The following is a 20,861-nucleotide window of genomic DNA, read 5'->3' on the forward strand; positions in this document are numbered from 1 at the left end:
TGTTTTCAGATATATTATATGTGATATGGATGTGGATAGAGATATTAATGGATGTGAATATTTGGCTGATCACTTTTACTCAGCAGGTCATGCGTGGCAGACCAGATCGTAACCCTGACATCAGCAGTGACATCATCCTTCATGTAGATTGGCAAGTAACGTAACCGGTGTAGTTGGTCTTTGTAGGAAACAAACGCTTTATAATTACACTCACCAGGAAAGACCAGGTCCAGTGATTCTAGATTATTTCCACGCTGCCCCTCTATCTAATCTTGTCTTCAATCTTGTATTTGACATCGTCTATAAGTCTACTTCATAAAGTCATTTGACGGGTTAGTACAAACGATTCGAAGGGCAGAATGCAATAAGGGAAATTGCTGTCTCAGGTACCCAAATTTTATACATAATAATACAACTTTCAGGAAATGTCTCTGAACTACAGAACCCAGAAGCCCTGCAATTCATACGGGTTCTGGGTGGGCGGGCTGAATTCTCATTGGTGGGCGAGCTGCGTCCCCGTTCGTTGCTCTACGTGTCAATCCTTTGCTCGCTCTAGTCCAACTTCTCTTGGTTTCCGGTGTTTCCGCCCTTAGGTGAGAAAGTGAAGAATTAGCGCGGCTGAAGTGGGACGATAGTCCGGGGTTCAGAGGATAAAGGAGACCGAAATACGTGGAGGTCGAACCGAGGCAGCTCTTTAAGGTAAGAGTGAGCTCGCGTCGGCCGCTTTGCTTCGCGTCGTTGTCCGGTAGGTTAGCTGACCGAGCTTGGCGGATGTGTTCCTGCCCTCGCGCCTCTTACCGCGAGCGTCTCCGTTAACGGGAGCTAAGCTAAGGCGTAAGTCGGTCCCCACAGCACGACTCGCCCGGTCCCCTTTTACCTCCCACAAACTTTTGAGGATCGGTTAATAAAGGATTACAACGTCAGAATCGTGTTGGTAATGAAGCGTTTGTGCAGCTGACTGCGTCCTGCCCGGGTGAACGGAGCCAGCACTCGGACTTCAGCGGCGTCGAGTAGCGGAACGACTGAAACCGGGGCACGGCTAACGTAACCTGGCGCGCTACTCGATGCGGCGAAGTTTTGTTGAGGATGGTGAGTGAATGGAGCTCCACCACGGAGCACCACCACCACCACGACGCAGCTCCTCCACCGAGCTGCACCGCGGCTGTGCGTTCGTGTCCCTGCCGCAGCTCCACAGCTTGGCCGCCCTTGACCACTTCTCTGTGTCCACGTCCCGCGTTATGAACTGAACAGTGAACTAACAGTCCAGTAGTCGCCACAGGGCTACTGTAGACTACTCACTTGGCAATAAACACTAGAACTGCTGTATTAACCGTTCAGCAACTCCAGAGCGGTTTTATGCATAAAGAGTTGCGCCATGTCCACGCAACCTCGCGAACCTCTCACCCACCGGTGCTGTCAGCGGGCGTGTAAACGTCCTGCTCCGTGTTTAAAGGGTGCGGTCCACGTCAGGCGAGGAATCACTGCAAATTAGGGCGGGCATCACTGTTTATTGTAACTGCGGATGTTACCGAGTCCCAATATTTCTCGAGAATGTGTGTAGTGTACTATTACGCCGGAGAACCGGTTTATCGGGAGACTTGGTTTCGTTAATCCTTATCTAGCTACTAGTCTTTGCTTTAATTGAGCACCTGTTTGCAAGCTGCAGAGACAGATATAGTTACAAGAATCGTGAAGTGATTTTGATTAGCCAGCGTCTAATTCTCCTCTAGCAGTTTTTGGTTTTGTTTATTTTTTATTTGCAGTATCGCAGTGAAATAAGTGGAAGAAGTGGACATGTTGATCTTGTTCTTGTGCAGCTCCACCCCACCCACGAGCTTCCCAGGACAGTGACGTCATTCTTCTGGGGTTTTAGATCGCCTCGTCTTTTGTCCCGTTGAATCTTTGGGCTGTTAAATAGTTTAAAACGTCTGATTAAATACAAGCAAGCAAAAACAACACGGTGCAGTTAAAAGAACAATCCGTCTTCTGTTCCTTAGGAAATGTTCTCATCTGTCACACTGCGTAGTGCTGCTGAAAGACCTTGCATGTATATTCAGTTGGTTTGTTTAAATAGTTGTGATTTTAATCTTGTAAATTGAGTCAGATCTTAATTTTTGAGTCATGTTTGGGGAGTAATGTTTGTGCAGCAGAAGCCCTCAACCTACTATGCGTTTGTTTGACATCAATGTTTTTGCATTGAAATTATGTATCATTGTCATTAATGATCTTGGGGTTAATCTGGGGTTAGGATTAGTCCTAGGCTTGGTTAGGATTAGCCCTATGTTTAGGGTTAGGGTTAATCTGGATTATTTAGGATTAGCCCTACCCCAAATATAAAATTGGTGCTGATGTCTGATGAACTTAAGTTTTTTATTACAATGTTGTTTGATTCAGCCCAGCAGATCTGATCTGGAGAGTTTAGCTTCCTCCTCTCTGTCACCACCCCCTGTATGTCCGGTGACTTACAACCAAAGCTCTTGTTTTAATAATTTCAGCTAGTCTCTGTAGATCATGCAGCATATATGCTTTGGACAGTTGGAGTGTGACTGCACTACCAGTGTTGCAGATCAAAAGTTTAGGGCTTGATTCAGTTGTCATTGCTTTTGATTTCTGCAGATAATCTTTGTCATTGACAGTATTAATTAGAAATTGTGGACTTGAATGGCTGCTTGTGGATTGCATTTTCCTCAAGTCCTGAGATGTCTTCATCTGTATTGCTGTTCTTAAGGCTATATTTCTTTCACCTTGATTTGTTCTTTACTCAGTCATTATTGTTTTTTTCAAAGCCTGTCTGGTTATCATAAAGGGTGGAACATTTCATAATGTGCTAACCCTATTGTAACAAAAGTCGATACTGTGAAAAGTTGTCACACAAGTCTGGATCACGTAGATGTTTGAACATGTGTGGTGGACACTGACGTTGATATAGGGCTGGGCAATGAATAAACAATGCATCGAAACCGACATCCAGAACCTCTAACCGATATTATTTTGACCATGTCAGTTATTTCAGTTTTTGGCTTTTAATTATATCATATAACATATTTGTATTAAGTATATAGGCTATTAAGTGTATATGTTAGTACTTTGCCTATTGTTTGTGTCTAAATATATTCTACTGCACATAGTCAGTCACTGTGCCGTATCCAGTAGTCAGCAACAGGAAAGCAACTTTTTTGTAAATTTTATAACCACAAAATGACCTCTTTCATTTGTAAAAATATCCTAGTTGTAATAGTTCAACATTTGGCAGCGAGCTATGAGGGCAAAAAACAAAATCGTTCATTAACTGTAATCGAGGTAAAATGTTCAGTTGATCAAATCACCCAGCACTACTTTGAAGTTCTTGTTTATTGTCCAATGCATTTTTAAAAAGGTGCTCTGAGTTGGTTGCAGAGGAAGATAAACCTTTAGCAGCCATATTTTACATACACAGCACAATGTTATAAGTTAGGGAAGCACAGAATATTTGGCAGGCAAAATAATTCAGATGAAAATGGGAGTTAAAAAAAATTGGTGTTTGAATATGTGAAAATGATATAGAAAACTGATGTTTTATGACTTACGTTTACTCCTTAGTTCTGGGACTAAAGCTAACTGCTCTGGTGTAATACACACATGAACTAAAGCTAATGGCTCTAGTGTAATACACACATTAACTAAAGCAAACGGCTCTGGTGTAATACACACTTTAAAGCTATGCAATAGTGAAAAATCGACAAAGTTAATGGAACATGGCCCAAAATGTTTATTTTGGTGCAACTGTTTTGTGATTTAACTGTGTATTCACAGCTAGTTACTTAAGGACTTTGTTTTATTTAAAAATGCAAAACATTGTTTGCATCACTTTTGTTATTCTAAATATATATATTTTCTCACTTTAATTGATTTTTATTCATAAAGATGGTTCAAGTCAATGTTCAATAAAGTTAATTCAGAAATGCTGTGCATCCACTTATTATTAGTGTGATATTTTGGCATGCAAACAAAGCAGAACATTTCTAGATATCTGCCAATAAAATTGGCAGTGTATATCTGCCATTGGCTGACCCTGACCTCTTAACATCGTTTATGGAATAAACCGTATCTGTTGATCTCTAGTGCCAATCAGTCACAGATTCAGACAACTCAAATTTAAGTAGCTGATCCTATCAGCTAGTGGAATGAGCTTTTCCTTATCTTTTATGCCACTATGGAATGAGATGTATTGGAAGAGATGCAAGCCTTTAGGTAAAGAATATATATAAATATTACATTATTTTATAATTATATATTCATGAATTCTCAAAATGATCTAGAAAACCAGACAGAAGTGTGTGCAGTTTACTTGGAATCACTCTGTACCAGAGAAAGTATGGTTTGTAGTAGCAATTTCATAGAGCACTGTTTAAAAATGTTATTTTATTGCATTTTATTAAAAGGATTATTGAATTTTGCAATAAAACTTGAAGCGTTACACGGTTACATCTGTTTGCCCTGGGGACAGAGGCACCACACTGGGCCCAGGACAGTGACCTCACCTGCTTGCGAACTTTAACCTACAGCAGTAAGTGCAAAGTTTACAATGACGACGAGACCTGAATTCCCTAACGGACCCCAACAGGGAACGCAGTCAAAATATTGACAACACAAAATATTGGTCAAACAGTAAGTTTAACCAGTAAATGTTTTATGCATTGACTGTACAGCAAATCTGTAGTGTGCTAGATAATGTCAAACAGTACTAGCCTGCCAAGTTACACAATGAGTCATATCCACTGTCAGGGCATTTTATATGGCTTGGGGATGTTGATGAAGGCTAGCTCAAACATTACTCAGAGGGGTTTGTCAATTAGCTATGCTGTTGAATTAGATAATGGCCATATTCATTATGCTAATTCTGAATACATCATATGACTTTGTGGTTCCCAAAAAAAGCATGTCTCTGAAGATTGTTTTCACAAGAGGCTTGTATAGTGTTAGCAAGATACGGTTGGCTAATTCAAGTGGATGGAAGAAGCAGAGTAACCCAGAAAACCTGAGAGTTATGGTGATCTACATGATTTTTGGTTGAGAAGTAGCCCACTGTGGCACATTTTGGAAAAGCAACCATGGATAACACCTTATTACTCATCCTGCAAAATGGACATGAGGTTGCTGGTTTTACGGATTTTGTTTTTCAATGGGAAATTCCCTTTTGAAATGTGCACGTCACTGTCAGTATAATTCCTGCATGCTGTGTAGAATACAAACTATTATCTGTCTATTAATTATGAACTACATGGCTTTCTCCTGACAGTCCTGGTGTTCAGAAAATATTTCTTCTTAATGGCTCTGGATATTTATCTGTAAAAGGTAGCTAACTTCACAGAGCAGGCGAATGTGTCCAGGTATGGCTTGCATTAGCAACACAGCATTATTAGCTGTTTAAGTATGTAGCCGAAGGCTGATGTTATCTGTTACTGTTATATTTCTAACTTGTTAGAATTTAATAAATAAAATATATGACCATTCTGGTGTAGTCAACCCTGTACAATCTGTTCTTCCGAGTTGGTTCTGGTTTCGAACATGTATTACGAGTTTCAATTTACATATTCATAGATCCCTGGTCTGATTGCAGACAAATGCTTGTAGAGCATTATTAACTTATAAAGTTTGATTTACAGAGGTTTTTTGGGTTTAATTATTGGAGATAATTTTTAAATGTTGTCCGTATTGAGCCCTCGTTTTTTTCTGATTAGTCCTATTCGTTGTAGTAGTGGCTCTGACCAATCAAAAGTTTCAAGTTTTGTGGAAGAACACTAACAAAATAGACCACTAAATTATGTGGTCAATTCCAAGTAAATAACATGGGTAATATTGCGTTTCTGTCAAATTTACTGTAGAACATGCAGGTTTTGGTGAACTCCCAATAAATAATAAACAGTTATTTCTAACATGGCCAATATCTGATGTCTTGAAAGTATAACTAAAGATTTTAGTTATACTTTCAAGTTTTACAGACGAACACAAAGTGAGTTCTTTAGCCAGTTCAAAATAAAGTGCTAGTAAAAAATAAACAAAAGTACAAAATACTATCTCAACTCAGATTCAAACTCTTTAAATTGTAGGTTAATTGCCCAACAAATAAATGGATAAAAGAACATTCTGTACACATTCTCAGTACAAATTGAATCTTTGAAGCTTTGATGCTTTCAAATGTAAATGCAGTGCAAGGCCTACATGGTGTGCATTTTAAAGGATGACTGCTTCAGATAGAGGTTTTACCAGGTTTTGTGAGAACATGCTTTGTGGGGACATGATTTCCACACCGATTTCAGTGCATGCTGCTGTGTTTCTTTTCTGATTTTAAAGAGCCATAATAGCTCAACTCTACCAAATTCCTATGGCCCTGCTTTTCATGTCTTGGTTGGTAACTTGGTCACACAAGTTTTCGCAAACATTTAGTCTTTTTTTCTTTTTATCTCACTCCCCCTCCTGACATACTGTTTCCTGCGGCTGTACTTGCCCAAACATTAGCGAGTGTGCAACTGCAGGCTGTCACTCAAAATCAAATCAAATATATTTGTATAGTGCTTTTCACAACATGTGTTTATATATAACATAACATATATCACAACACTCCTACATGATGTCAGCTTGTAACACCATTACAGCCACATGATTGGACAGTGTGTGCCAGCTTGTAACTCCATTACAGCCACAAGACTTGCTATTGTTAGGGATTCTGTGATAATTTATTATATCAAGTTATTTGACGGTTTAAAAAATGATACTTGGACTGCTTTTCTGTAAGTGAACTCTGGTGTTTTGTGTTAGGCAGTTTAATTTGTACAATGCCTTAATCCAGTGGTTCCCAAAGTGGGGGGCGCGCCCCCTAGGTGGGGCGCGGAGCTATTGCAGGGGGGGCGCGGAGCTTGAAAGTAAAACGTGCACATGTGTCAATATTAGGGATGCACCGATTCCGATATTAATATCTGAAAAAATTCTAGATCGGGTATCGAGGACAATGTGACCGATCCATAAAAACAGATCTATTCACTCTAATTCTATGCTTGTATTGCTTGCTTTTCGGAGTTAGTTCAACCCTAATACTCGCGCTGGTGGTATTCCACTTAGTCCGTTTATTTGCTGGTTGACCAAAATAAACCTGGGCTCCAGCAATACTTCACTGTTCATACATGAACTGGTGAGTTGTCCAAAGGCTCATTTAATGCGTTACTTACAGAAATAAATTAAAGAGCAGTGGTCTGACTCGGTCTACGGCAGAAAGCTAAAAAACAATATTCCATACTCACGCTCAACTCGCACCCTTAAAGAGACAGTACACATATTTCTGGCCGTTACATGCTTTGTGCTCTGCGTGATGTCTGCGCTTGCAAACTAGCCGCATATGTATTGCTGTTTCTCTTATTTCATCTCCTTATTTATTTTAAATTACATTTAAATTTTAGAATTTAAAATGTTTCTTGCAGTTAATTTTTTTCATGTTTGACCAAAGTTGTGAACCTATTGTTTTTGTAAGTTTTCAACACATCCCTAGTCAATATGGGGGGGGGGGGGGGGGGTGTAGGGGGGGGGGGGGGGGGCGCAAAAATATTCTCATCTACTAAAGGGGGGCACGGCAGAAAAAGTTTGGGAACCACTGCCTTAATCCTTGCAATGTTGGTTTTTTAAAATTGTGACTAATATTACAGCCTAATATTACAACATGTACTCATAAATCCTTCAGAAAAATCATCGCCATAGTTACATGAAAGTTGACCAGCAGCTGATTAGCAAAACCATTATAACAAGGTTACATGACAGGTTTGCCTCATTACCAGAAACATCTACATGTGCTCACTGGCTATCCAATTCCACACTTGAACAAATGCAGTAGCTACACTTGATTGTTTTAAGCAGCACATTTCCACAAACAGCTCATTGGTTCTGAAGAAGTCCCCCATAAAGTGCCAGGCAGTGTATAATAATTGGAACAGTGGCATAAATGAATTTGAACTATGTCTATTTGTCTATGTAGGTCTACTTTTGGCAGAGCATGCAAAGATTTCCCCTCATAGTGCACAACACAGCACCTTCTTGAAGTAGCTACAAAACTGGACAAACCCCCCCAGCCTCTATTACTTGCTGTACATTGTGTGAGGATGTGCCAAGCGTGCAGGTAGGCAGGCATTTAACAAAGTCATCTTGTTAAAAAGAAGGCTGAAATTCCAAGAAGGAATTTCAGGTTGACTTTTGTGTTTATTTGATTTATATATTTTTGGGGGGGAGAAGGTTACTCACTCGTTGCGTTCTTGGGCTTGGTAACTGCAGACCATTAACAAAAACAAAAATCTGTATAACACACTAAAACAAAGGAACAAATAGAAAAGCACAATAGGTCCGCTTTCAATAACATTTTGGAGTGTGTCTATAGAAATATCCATTGAGTCAAGTTTGTGTTGTGCACTGATGAAGGCTTAGCTAAAATCTACATTCAAGTTAATTTCAACAGTGGTGAGTGGCATTGAATTTAAGGTCGTGTGCAGGTCACTGTGTACCCCAACATGATGTCAATACCGTTGATTTTAAATGACATAATACATTTTCTAACATCAGCTTAATGGTTTCATGGAATTAATGGCCTACACAAGATTATCAAACTAACCAGCTAGCTCAGTTTCCAATAAGCAAAACAACATAGTTGTGTAGTATTGCAGAATGTGTATTGTATATGTAGTGTGTATGTGTGTCCTAACAGTGATTACATGTCATTTGTTTCCTTCATTCTTAAATGATAAATCTATGGCAAATCACAAGCTTCCTCTGATCCAGTAATGACATCACTCCCAGATGCTCCAGACTCTGTGTTTAGATTTAATTTCCATTCTGCCTGTTGTGTATTTTGGGCGTGTGCACACATGTTCATATGGCAGTGCCTGCAGTGGTTAGCAGTACACTTGCCTTGTAACCTATTATTTACACGTGGGGGTAGAGGATTTAGGCCCAACCCTTTCTCTGATACTGATTGGATCTCTCCATTTCTCTTTACTGTTTTATTTGTTCTTTCACTTGATGTCTCCTACTTTTTCTTTGTTTTCTTTCGTCCTCCACCATGAGTATTGGGCAGGGTCGTTGTGGGGGCGGAGGATTTAGAAATGGGATTGCAACATTGCCTTCCCATGTTCCAGCACAGGGTCAGAGGTCATCTTAAAGGTGGGTGGAGTGGGATTCAAAATGGAGAACATGTGTCGGATGTTTCTGCAGAAATGATCTCATTCCTGGAAAGAGCCACTTGTTGGAGAAACGCAAACACTGAAGATCATCATGGTTAAAATTATGCTATTTCGTTTTGATCACTGTGTGGGTTTTCCTGTTAAATGTCTAGGTTTCCATAGCAGTAAGGACTTCATTTTACATGTTGTGTGCATACAGACCTTTTGAGGGTATTATTAGCTTTACTGATTGCTGTTAAGATCAGTTCACATATTAACACTCATTGCATAACTGTGCCTCATTTCAGTAGCCATAGCTACAGTAACCGTAGCTAAAGGCTGTACTGTGTTGCTGTTCTGACACAGGCTTTTTGGGGTGGTTGTTCTTCAGTATGATGAGGGTCAGCATCATCCTTGGTCTGTGTGAGAAGACAACCCCAGGCTTGTCCCATGGTCCATCGCCATGCCAACCCCTTTAACTTAACTGGGTGCTCCAGTCACGCGTCTGTCATGTATTCCTTCTCATTCAGAACTCGTGAGCTGCAGGCGCTGTGAGGCTGCCCACCTCCTAATGTCAGTTTTGTTGTCTGCGTGGCCGTAAAATATAGTAAAAGTTGAGTTTGGAAAAATTAAGGCCATTAAAAAAAGTATTAAAAATCTTAATTGTGATTTTGAGGTACTAAATTTTCGTTGGTATTTTAGCTTTGCCTAAACAATTTGACTGCAAAAGGTATGCATGAATGTATTATTTTCCTCACTTCAACTATTAAACATAACATGCTGCTGTTGCCTGTAACGCATCTAAAGACATTTTAACTGGCACTATGTATCATTAATAGCCCAACTGATCAAGTCCAATGTCTTGAAGATTTACCGCTTCGCTACTTCAGGGTAGCCTCGATGTGGGGAGCTTGGACACAGACGCTGGTGTTGACACTCCGAAAGTGCTTGTTTATTGTGAAATAATGAACAGACCATGCATGCGGCTACAGATGCTCCATTTATACATAAACATCACATATGCACTGTCACAGCGTTGCAGAGATGATGAAACTACGATCTAACAGCGGTAGCGAGCTCTCACTCCACTGATCTCGCCTTCTCTCTTAAGAGATGTTGCCCAATACATGGTTCTTAAAGGCACAACATGCCTGTGTCCATTACAAAGACATAAAGAAAAACTCATGAGTTGATGCAAACTGAAGAGTCATTAGAGATTCTTGTAAGCGGCTTTGGGTTTTAGAAAAGCGATATATAAAAATAAAGTATTATTATTATTAATGCAAAGCAAACACATTGAGGCCTGTGAGTACTGTGTTAATTCGAGTACCCCGAATTTCTTGTAGTGACTTAAGTTATATTTTAATATCTAGCCCAGCATCAATTTATTCTTTTGACCTTTGTTTCTTCATACTGTATTTTGAATTCTGTTGTATGGTTGCGTTTAAAGATTTAATTGCAAATGACAATACTTTTGTAAGTTAAAGATTTGTTGCTGATTACAACTTAGAGGCGATGGGGTCTTAAATTTTTTTGGAAGGTCTTTAAAAAGTCTTTAAAAGGGTATTGAAATTAACTTCAGTATTTCTGCATATACCCTGCAATGTCTTAAGCTAGGCTTTGTGCTTCTCTGTGTAGACGTTGTGAACCACGTACGGAGGGAACCCTGCCTTGCAGTATCTGCACCCTGGAAGATCGTAAATATGGCGCTCTCATTTAAGAAGGATTTGGAGAAGTACAAAGAGATTGATGAGGATGAGATCCTCAACAAACTTTCTGAGGAGGAACTCCGACAGCTGGAGAGTGCGTTGGAGGAGATGGACCCTGAGGTGAGGGCAAATGTTCACCATATCTCAATCTGTCTGTGTTTATAAACTAGGGTCAACCCTAATCTTATATAATATTAGTGAAGTACACAAAGTGTTCATATATACATTTATGCGAGTTTTCCAGAGAAATGGGATGGTCTCGTGTGTTTCACACCTATCGGCATTTCAGTCTGTTGGTGGTCACCGTGTTAAGCTAATATTTTTGAGCTATTATTAAACTAATGTTTGATTAAAGGAAGCTAAGCTAAACTTTAGTTAGCCAAGTTGCAGAGCTTGCTACGTTTGCGTTCTGTTAATGTCTTTGCCAATTGCATTATTTAGCAGATTTTACATCCATGTATTCGACCTGCACAATGCACTGGGCAGGCAAATGTTTTCTTCTCAATACAACCAGTGCACTTTCTGCTGAGTTTGAAAGTGTCTTTTGCAAGCATATCACTTATGTGAACAAGTAATGTTTAGTGTGTTTTTTTTTTATAAACAAACTGCATACTTGTTTGTTTATAAGCAAGCCAGAGCACCCAAGCTTTCCCAGACATTTTTTTAAATGCTAACAAACATCTATTCTGTTTGGGGAATGTAATGACAGGGTGGAGGAGCAAAGCTTAAAAGGACAACTTGATAAACAACTCCACTTCTAGAGGGTACTACTCATATTTGATAAACACCTGCACTCCTAGAGGGTACTATTCAGATTTCCAGTAAGGAGATTATTTTACCCAAAATGATTTTGTTCACCAGAGTTCAGCACTGGGCTTTTGCTTGCTAGCTTTATAGCATGTGTCCCTAGAGGATTGTGCTGTAGAACATTTTTTGCCGTAGTGTTAGGGTAGTGACCACAGGGTATGGTAGTGTTAGGGTAGGGACCACAGGGTAGGGTAATGTTACAGTAGGGACCACAGGATAGGGTAGTGTTAGGGTAGGGACCACAGGGTAGGGTAGTGTTAGGGTAGGGACCACAGGGTAGGGTAGTGTTAGGGTAGGGACCACAGGGTAGGGTAGTGTTAGGGTAGGGACCACAGGGTAGGGTACTGTTACAGTAGGGACCACAGGATAGGGTAGGGACCACAGGGTAGGGTAGTGTTACAGTAGGGACCACAGAGTAGGGTAGTGTTAGGGTAGGGACCACAGGGTAGGGTAGTGTTAGGGTAGGGACCACAGGGTAGGGTAGTGTTAGGGTAGGGACCACAGGGTAGGGTAGTGTTACAGTAGGGACCACAGGATAGGGTAGGGACCACAGAGTAGGGTAGTGTTAGGGTAGGGACCACAGGGTAGGGTAGTGTTAGGGTAGGGACCACAGGGTAGGGTAGTGTTAGGGTAGGGACCACAGGGTAGGGTAGTGTTAGGGTAGGGACCACAGAGTTGAGTCTTTTTATTATTTCTTTTTGTTTTCCAACTTTGAGGAAACCAAACTTTGAATATCTATATAACTGCTGATGTTCAGTTATCAAATTATAATTATTACATGTCTACTCAAACCAGATATACAGCTGTGAGTAGCAGGCATTCTTTCATGTTAATGGTTAATGTGTGCTGTAGATCTATTAATTTTTATACCTGCACAGTACAACTATAAGTATTGTATTGCAGCCGTAAACATGATCAATTACTTAGGCTGCTAACACTCCTCCATATTCTCATCACTTTTGCCCAGAATGCCTTGCTCCCTGCGGGCTTGAGGCAGAAAGACCAGACGAATAAGGAGGTGACTGGCCCGTTTGACCGTGAGAAACTGCTGAAGTACCTGGAGAAAGAGGCTCTGGAACACAAAGACAGAGAAGACTACATCCCCTTCACCGGAGAGAAGAAAGGTTAGACACGTCTGTTGTTTATCGTGCCTTTTATAGTTTGATAAACACATGCATAGATAAAACTGAATTACTGCAGGGTTTACCAGATATCGTGGTATCATGCTAGCTGATTCCATTAGATTTCACGTTGCAGTATTAATCATGTTGCTTGAATGCTAGCATCACAATATCACATTTGTGTTTTTTTTTTTTTTTTTTTTTTTTTTTTTTTATGAGAACCATAGGTCTAGCTAGTGTCTATAGTGTCTGCAATGCTTGCGATTTGCTTGCTTGTGTTTCAGGTTATGTGTGTTTATTACATTTGTTTATGTGTTTGTTGCGTGTGTGTGTGTGTGTGTGTGTGTGTGTGTGTGTGTGTGTAGAGAAAGTTGTCATTGGTGTCTATTATACATGTATCATGCAGAGTTATGGTTATGGTTTACTCTTTGGGTGTGAGTGCTAAACCAGGCCTCTTATCATGCTTTTCAGAAAAGACACAATGGCTTTACGAGAGACAGGAAGTGTTGGACTTCTGAATGGACTTTGTCTCCATAGAGGGCTAGGGTTCCAGGGTCAGGGTTAGGGTTTTGGGATTCACCCCACATGGGAAACAGCAGAAAATGGAGCTGTTCTCTGTGCTACAGGGTTCATGTCTGGTTCTCCTCTACTACCTGTTTCCATAGTGATGGCAGCCATGGTCGCCAGGCACAGGCCTTACTGCTGCCAGTAACTCCTCATGACCACGAGGAACTTTGGCTTGCAGCCCTGGCCAAGTTTGTTGTTGCAATATTTACAGTCAGCACTGCTCTGGAACCATGTCACTCAGACTGGCAAGACTGAGTGAGCTTCCCATGCTGAGGCGTGACGTTGGGAGGAGATTTTGTGAAGATGTCAGTCCATAATGCCAAGTGCAGCAATTCCTCTTGGGGAATTTGTGTTTTAAACATGTAACAGCAAATGGTTCAAAAGTACTCCGAGCACTAAAGTGTCTGCACACATCCCATGCCAGACACTGTCAGGGTTAGGATATCAGGGTTAGCTCTGTGTGCGGGCTTGGAGTCCTGCATTGGTTGGTGTATTGCACAAAGGGTGCAAAGGATAATTAGCACAAAGGGTAATTAAACTGAAGTGTCTTTGGACCAAAATCACCAAACTGCTTTCATCTTACCTTCTTGTCTCTCACTGCTCAGTAAGCATTAGTTGTATAGTGTAGCAAACAAATACCAGTGTAGCTAACAGATGTTTGGTGTGCCTGTACCCTGAAGATCCCACACTTCAGTCCACTGATCTGAGTCTCTCTGCACCATATGCTAATGCTGGAGTCCTGCTGGTGTTGAGTTTGGCTTGTCTTTTGAGTAGAAAAGCTGTTCTGATCTCCAGGGGTCGGAACAGGAAGCATGGGGGCGATCGGGCAGGGTCGGCCAAGGTCAACCTTGAAAGAGAGCCGTGACCTCAAAACGCCCCCTAGAGGTCAGTGTGGCTACATGCCAAGTTCTGCTGGCTACAGACACAGAAGCCAGATTGTCCAAGGGCCACTTTGCAGAACAACATTAAATGCGCTTTTTTTTTTTTTTTTTAACTTTATTTTTATTGACGTTCCATTTCAAATGAAAAACATCTACATACATGTATATTCTCAAATACAATGAGTATGTTAATATACTCAATCTACATACATTTGTATATTTAAATACAGTCAGTATGTTACAAGTAAATCAAACGGGGATGACCAAAAAAGAACCAAACAAATAGACAAAAGAAAAGAACAATAACATTAACAGTTGGCCTATTTAACAATGGGTTGTTTAATAGCTATGGTGTAAAGTATAGAAATTACATTGCATTCAACATTTCTGTATAATGTATCCATTTCACCCAGTTTCTTTCATATAATTCTTCCTTCAGTTTCAATTTGTATGTCATCTTTTCCATCCCTTGGATTTCCTTAATAATAGTAACCCATTGCCCTTTACTCGGTATGTCCGGTTTCAACCAATTTTTTGTAATAGCTTTTTTACTTGCAATGAGAAGTATTTTAACCAAATATTGGTCTTCAATAGATACAGACCCTTCCAAATGCCCAAGGTAAAGTAGCTTGAAAGTAAAAGGGACATTGTAACTTAACACCTCACACAGATCATCATGTACCTGTCGCCAAAATGGTTCTAGTCTCTTGCAACTCCAAAAAATGTGTGTGTGATGTGGTGCCTTTTCTCCACATTTTCTCCAACATTGTTGTTGCTGTGAAGTTTGTTTGTTTGTTATTTGAGGAGTGATAAAAAAGCGAATCTGATTTTTCCAAGCAAATTCCCTCCATTTATGTGATTGTGTTGTAGTTTGATGATTTTTCCACATCTCAAACCAGGTTTCATCTAGAATCTCCTCCTCCATTTCTTTCTCCCATTTAGATTTTATGTATATTGTGGAGTGTTTTCTACTTTCCAGTAGACATAGATATAGTTTTGAGATTGCTTTTGGGGTATGTCTCTGGTAAGATGTTACCAGGATTTTAATGAGAGGATGTACCTCATCTTTTTTAATCTTTTTAATGTAATAGTCCCTTGTTTGTAGATACCTAAATAGATCTGCATTTACTAGGCCAAATTTATCTTTCATTTCCTGAAAGCTTACTATATTCCCCTCCTTTGTAATGGTGCACATTGCAGTTATACCTTTGTCTACCCAGTGTCTGTACGTTATGTCAGTGGATCCTGGAGTAAAATTTTTGTCATACGCTATCCATTTTAGAAGGCTTAATCCATCATCTAATTTTAACTGTTTTACAACAGAGTGCCATATATCTAAAGTAAAAGATGTTATTGGATCCATCTCTTCCCTAACTTGAAGGGGTAGTTCCTTCTCACCGATGAATGTTTGAACAGGGCATTTATAGTTACTTATTTCTATATCCTTCCAGTGAGCTACAAAATTAGTACAGCACCAGTTCAATAATGGACGTACTTGAGCTGCAATAAAATAGTCTCTTAAGTTTGTGAGTGCGAGTCCCCCCCTGAGCTTGGGTAATTGGAGAGTGGTAAAGCGCACTCTAGGTCTTTTACCCTCCCAAATAAATCTAGATATTAATTTGTCCCACTTTGTAAACTGTATTTGTGGTACTTGTATTGGAAGTGATTGGTATAAGTATAATAGTCTGGGTTGGATATTCATCTTGACTACATTGATCCTGTCAGTTAAGTCCATAGGGTAGGTTGACCAACGTTCCATATCTGACCTTATTATATTATTGACATCGTCATAGTTTTCTTTGTATAATTCAGAAGGGTTTTTAGTTATATTTACTCCAAGATACTTGATCGAATTGGCTTCCCAGTTTAATTTATGTTCCTTGAATTCTGGTGGGGGAATGGTGTGGAACAGAAGTGCCTGTGTTTTTGACATGTTGAGTCTGTACCCAGAACAGTCACCAAATCTCTTCAAGATCTGCAACAGCCTACCAAAGTGACTAAATGCGCTTTTTTCATAGATGTCATGCATGGATATGACGGATGCGTATAAATAAAATTCTAAAACAAAAACTTTTACGAACTTCTATGTTTTTTTTTATTAGTCAGTATTTCGCTTACCGAGATGGTTTGCCACTGATGTCTCATCACACGCTACGTGTGAACTTACATTTACGGCATTTAGCAGACGCCCTTTCCAGAGCGACTTGCAAAGTGCTTTGCATCTGATCACAGAATTCATCCTAGGTAATAGTACAGATAGGCCAGAATTCAAGATACCATTGAGTCAGACTACTACTAAACTAAAGGAGTCATTACCTAGTGTTTTGCAAGTTGGACGTTTGCCAAGAAGCACAAATAACCATAGACAGACATACATTTACATTTTACATTTATGGCATTTAGCAGACGCTCTTATCCAGAGCGACTTACAAAAGTGCTATGTAGTTGCTTGGAATCTCCAAGGTAGAATAGATAGTCCTGAACACAAGGTACTCTAAGCTGGAAAAACCACTAGACGAAAGTCAAATGATACCTAACAATTATACCTGAATATACACATCCCCTGAGGAAAAAGACAGTAAACAATTCCTATAACCCAATTATGCACAATACCTGAGGAAAGAGACGATAAAGTACAATAGACAAAGCATAATTATGCAAAGTGCACTTGAAAGAGGTGGGTCTTCAGTCGGCGTCTGAAGACAGCAAGTGACTCCGATGTTCGGACACACAAGGGAAGTTCATTCCACCACCTTGGAGCCAGGACAGAGAAAAGTCTGGATGCTTGTCTCCCATGTGTCCTGGATGATGGAGGGTCAAGACGAGACATACTTGAGGCGCGGAGGGCTCTAGGTATGCATCTGGGTTTTACCATGGCCATCAAGTAAGGAGGAGCTGGACCATTCTTTGCTTTGTAGGCCAGCACCAGGGTTTTATATTTGATGCGGGCAGCTACCGGAAGCCAGTGGAGGGAGGACAGCAAGGGAGTGACATGGCTGAACTTGGGAAGGTTGAAGACCAACCGAGCTGCAGCGTTCTGGATCAGTTGCAGGGGTTTGATGGCATGCATAGGAAGACCAGCCAGTAGGGAGTTGCAGTAGTCCAGTCTTGAGATAACAAGGGACTGGACAAGGACCTGAGTGGCCTCCCTAGAGAGAAATGGCCGAATCCTCCGAATGTTGTGAAGGGCGAATCTGCATGATCGTGTTGTGTTAGCAACGTGGGCCGTGAAGGAGAGCTGATTGTCGACAACTACACCAAGGCTACGCGCTTCCATGGATGGAGTGATCACAGTGTTCTCGAATGAGATAGAAAGATCACGATGAGGACTGGCTCTTGCAGGGATGTACAGCATCTCCGTCTTGCTTGGGTTAAGCTTTAGGTGGTGAGCTGCCATCCAAGAGGCAATGTCTTTCAGACATGCAGAGATTCGAGCTGAAACCTGTGTGTCAGAGGGTGGGAAGGAAAAGAAGAGCTGGGTGTCATCCGCATAACAGTGATAAGAGAAGCCATGTGCAGAGATTGACTCACCCAGAGAGCGGGTATAAAGGGAAAAAAGAAGTGGACCCAGTACTGAGCCTTGTGGAACACCGGTGGAGAGTTTGCATGGCGTGGATGTTGATCCTCCCCATGTTACTTGGTAGGAACGACCCTCCAGGTAGGATGCAAACCATGTCCATGCATTGCCAGTGATACCAAGGCCTGAGAGGATGGACAGAAGGATCTCATGATTGACTGTGTCAAAGGCAGCCGAAAGGTCAAGCAGAATCAGAACTGATGATAGTCCATTTGCTCTAGCCGCATGGAGTTTCTCAGTTACTGCAATGAGTGCAGTTTCCGTAGAATGTGCCGGCTTGAAGCCAGATTGGTTGGGGTCCTGAAGCTGGTTCTGTGAGAGAAAAGAGGATAGCTGGTTGTGTACAGCCCGTTCAAGGATCTTAGAAAGGAATGAGAGGAGAGATACCGGTCATACATACAACATACAATTTCAGAACAACGGAAAGTGGTATCAGCTGAATTGGTGCTCTGGTAAGAACTCAATAAACAGGTGAGTCTTCAGTCTACGCTTGAAGATAGCAATAGACTCTGCAGTCCTAGCAGCTAATGGAAGATTGTTCCACCATCTTGGAGCCAGGACAGAGAATAGTCTGGAGCTTTGTCTTCCATGAGACTTTAAGCATGGAGTTTCGAGTCGAGCCAAGCTTGAGGTTCTGAGAGTTCATGGTACAGATCGGCTTTTTACCATGGACATCATGTAGGGAGGGGCCAGTCCATTTTTGGCTTTGTAAGCAAGCATTAAGGTTTTATTTCTGATGCGTGCCGCTACTGGAAGCCAGTGAAGAGAGCGTAGCAGAGGAGTCACATGTGAGAACTTGGGTAGATTGAAGACTAGTCGTGCTGCAGCATTCTGAATTAGTTGTAGAGGTCTGATGATCCGTAGAGGAAGACCTGCAAGTAGGGAATTGCAGTAGTCCAGCTTGGAGATTACTAGAGACTGCACAAGCACTTCAGAATCAGAAATACTTTATTGATCCCAGGTGGGAAATTGCACTTATAACAGTAACAACCTAAAATAGGTATAAGCCCTCCCAAAAAAAGTAAATTACAGCAAGAAAAAAATGAACTTAAAATTATCTAAAACTATAAGGGCTTATAATACAATAATGAATAATAAAGTAAAGTATAATACAATATATAAATTATATTATAGAATACAATATTTCTGTACATGTCATGTTGTAATAGAGGAGTTGTAAAGTTTGATAGCCACTGGTAGGAAAGACCTCCTGTGACGTTCTGTAGTGCATTTTGGCAGAATGAGTCTTGCACTGAATGTGCTCCTGTAGCTCATCACTGTGTGATGCAGAGGGTGGAAGCTGTTGTCCATGATGGTACGCAGCTTGGACAGTGTCCTCCTCTCAGACACTGCCATCAGAGAGTCCAGCTCCACACCCACAACATCACTGGCTCTTCGGATCAGTTTATAGAGTCTGTTGGCATCTGCCACCCTCAGCCTGGTGCCCCAGCATGCCACCATGTATAGGATGGTACTGGCCACTACAGACTCATAAAAGATCCTCAGCATGGTCCTGCAGATATTGAAGGACCTCAGCTGCCTCAGAAAATAGAGACGACTTTGGCCCTTCTTGTAGAGGGCGTCGGTGTTCTTGGTCCAGTCCAGTTTGCTGTCGATGTGCACGCCCAGATATTTGTAATCCTCCACAGTGTCCACACTGACCCCTCTGATGGAAACAGGGGTCACCTGTGTTTTGTCCCTCCTCAGGTCTACCACCAGCTCCTTTGTCTTCGTCACGTTGAGCTGTAGATGTTTCAGCTCACACCACGCAACAAAGCCGTTCACCGTCGCCCTGTACTCCTTTTCATCACCCCTGCTGATACATCCAACTAGTGCAGAATCATCAGAAAACTTCTGGAGGTGGCAGGTCTCTGTGCAGTAGCTGAAGTCAGTGGTGTAGAGGGTGAAGAGGAAGGGAGACAGAACGGTTCCTTGCGGGGCTCCTGTGTTGCTGACCACTCTGTCTGACACACAGTGCTGCAGACGCACATACTGTGGTCTGCCAGTCAGGTAGTCAATAATCCAGGACACGAGGGGGGCGTCTACCTGCATCACGTTCAGCTGGTCACCCAGAAGAGCAGGCTGAATGGTGTTAAATGCACTGGAAAAGTTAAAAAATATGACCCTCACAGTGCTGCCTGGCATATCTAGGTGGGCATAGACTTGGTTCAGCAGGTATATGATGGCATCCTCAACTCCCAGACGATGCTGATAGGCGAACTGAAGGGGGTCTAGAAGAGGCTGGATCATGGGGCGGAGCTGCTCCAGGACAAGTCTCTCCATGGTCTTCATGACGTGGGAAGTCAATGCCACTGGCCTGTAGTCCTTGATGTCACTGGGCCTCGGAGTCTTTGGCACAGGAACAATACAGGACGTCTTCCACATCACAGGGACCTTCTGGAGGGGGACACCATCAGGGCCTGCAGCCTTGTTCGTGTGGAGTCTCTGTAGCTGTCTTCTCACCTGGTCAACTGTGACATACACCGTAGAGGTCACTGGTGGAGGAGGGGTGTAGGTGTGAAGTGGACCATCACAGGTGGGGGAGGGGGAAGCTACTTGAGTAGCTTCCTGTGAAAGGAAGGGTTGTATTCTCTGTATGTTGCAGAGGAGAAATCTGCAGGATCTGGTCAGTTTTGAAACATGTGTTGAGAAGGACAACTCGTTGTCCAATGTTACACCCAGGCTTCGTGCAGTTTCTGATGTTGTTAACAAGGTGTTCTCAAAGGAAACTGAGGTCGTTGTGTGGGTTTGGGGTTCCTGGAATGGACTGAAGCTCAGTTTTGCTAGGATTGAGCTTCAAGTGGTGAGCAGTCATCCATGAAGCAATATCTGCTAAGCATGCCGAGATACGCGTAGAAACCTGGGTGTCAGAATGAGGAGAGGAAGGAGAGAAACCATGAGACAAAATAATGTCATCAAGTGAACGAGTATATAAAGAGAAGAGATGAGGGCCTAGGACTGAACCTTGGGGGACTCCAGTGGAAAATTTACATGGATTTGATGTAGATCCTCTCCATGTTACC

The 20,861-nt window shown here is 41.6% G+C and overlaps 1 protein-coding gene across 3 annotated transcripts in view; it reads left to right on the forward strand.

Annotated features, from left to right (window-relative positions):
* Positions 1-132: 132 nt before the first annotated feature.
* The window catches only part of tmod2 (tropomodulin 2), a 36,753-nt gene continuing 16,024 nt past the window's right edge, over positions 133-20,861 (forward strand). Inside the window, exons 1-4 of one of the 3 annotated variants that reach the window (XM_076995345.1) lie at positions 133-151; positions 594-699; positions 10,815-11,005; positions 12,660-12,816. In XM_076995345.1, the coding sequence (XP_076851460.1) occupies positions 10,880-11,005; positions 12,660-12,816 (283 nt within the window). In that variant the 5' untranslated portion in view covers positions 133-151; positions 594-699; positions 10,815-10,879. Of the gene's footprint in view, positions 152-367; positions 387-545; positions 700-10,814; positions 11,006-12,659; positions 12,817-20,861 lie in introns of those variants that run through there. The other 2 variants (XM_076995346.1, XM_076995344.1) reach the window with 2 other exon arrangements.

Source organism: Brachyhypopomus gauderio, chromosome 2 (assembly GCF_052324685.1).
Source record: "Brachyhypopomus gauderio isolate BG-103 chromosome 2, BGAUD_0.2, whole genome shotgun sequence".
Classification (NCBI taxonomy): Eukaryota; Metazoa; Chordata; class Actinopteri; order Gymnotiformes; family Hypopomidae; genus Brachyhypopomus; species Brachyhypopomus gauderio.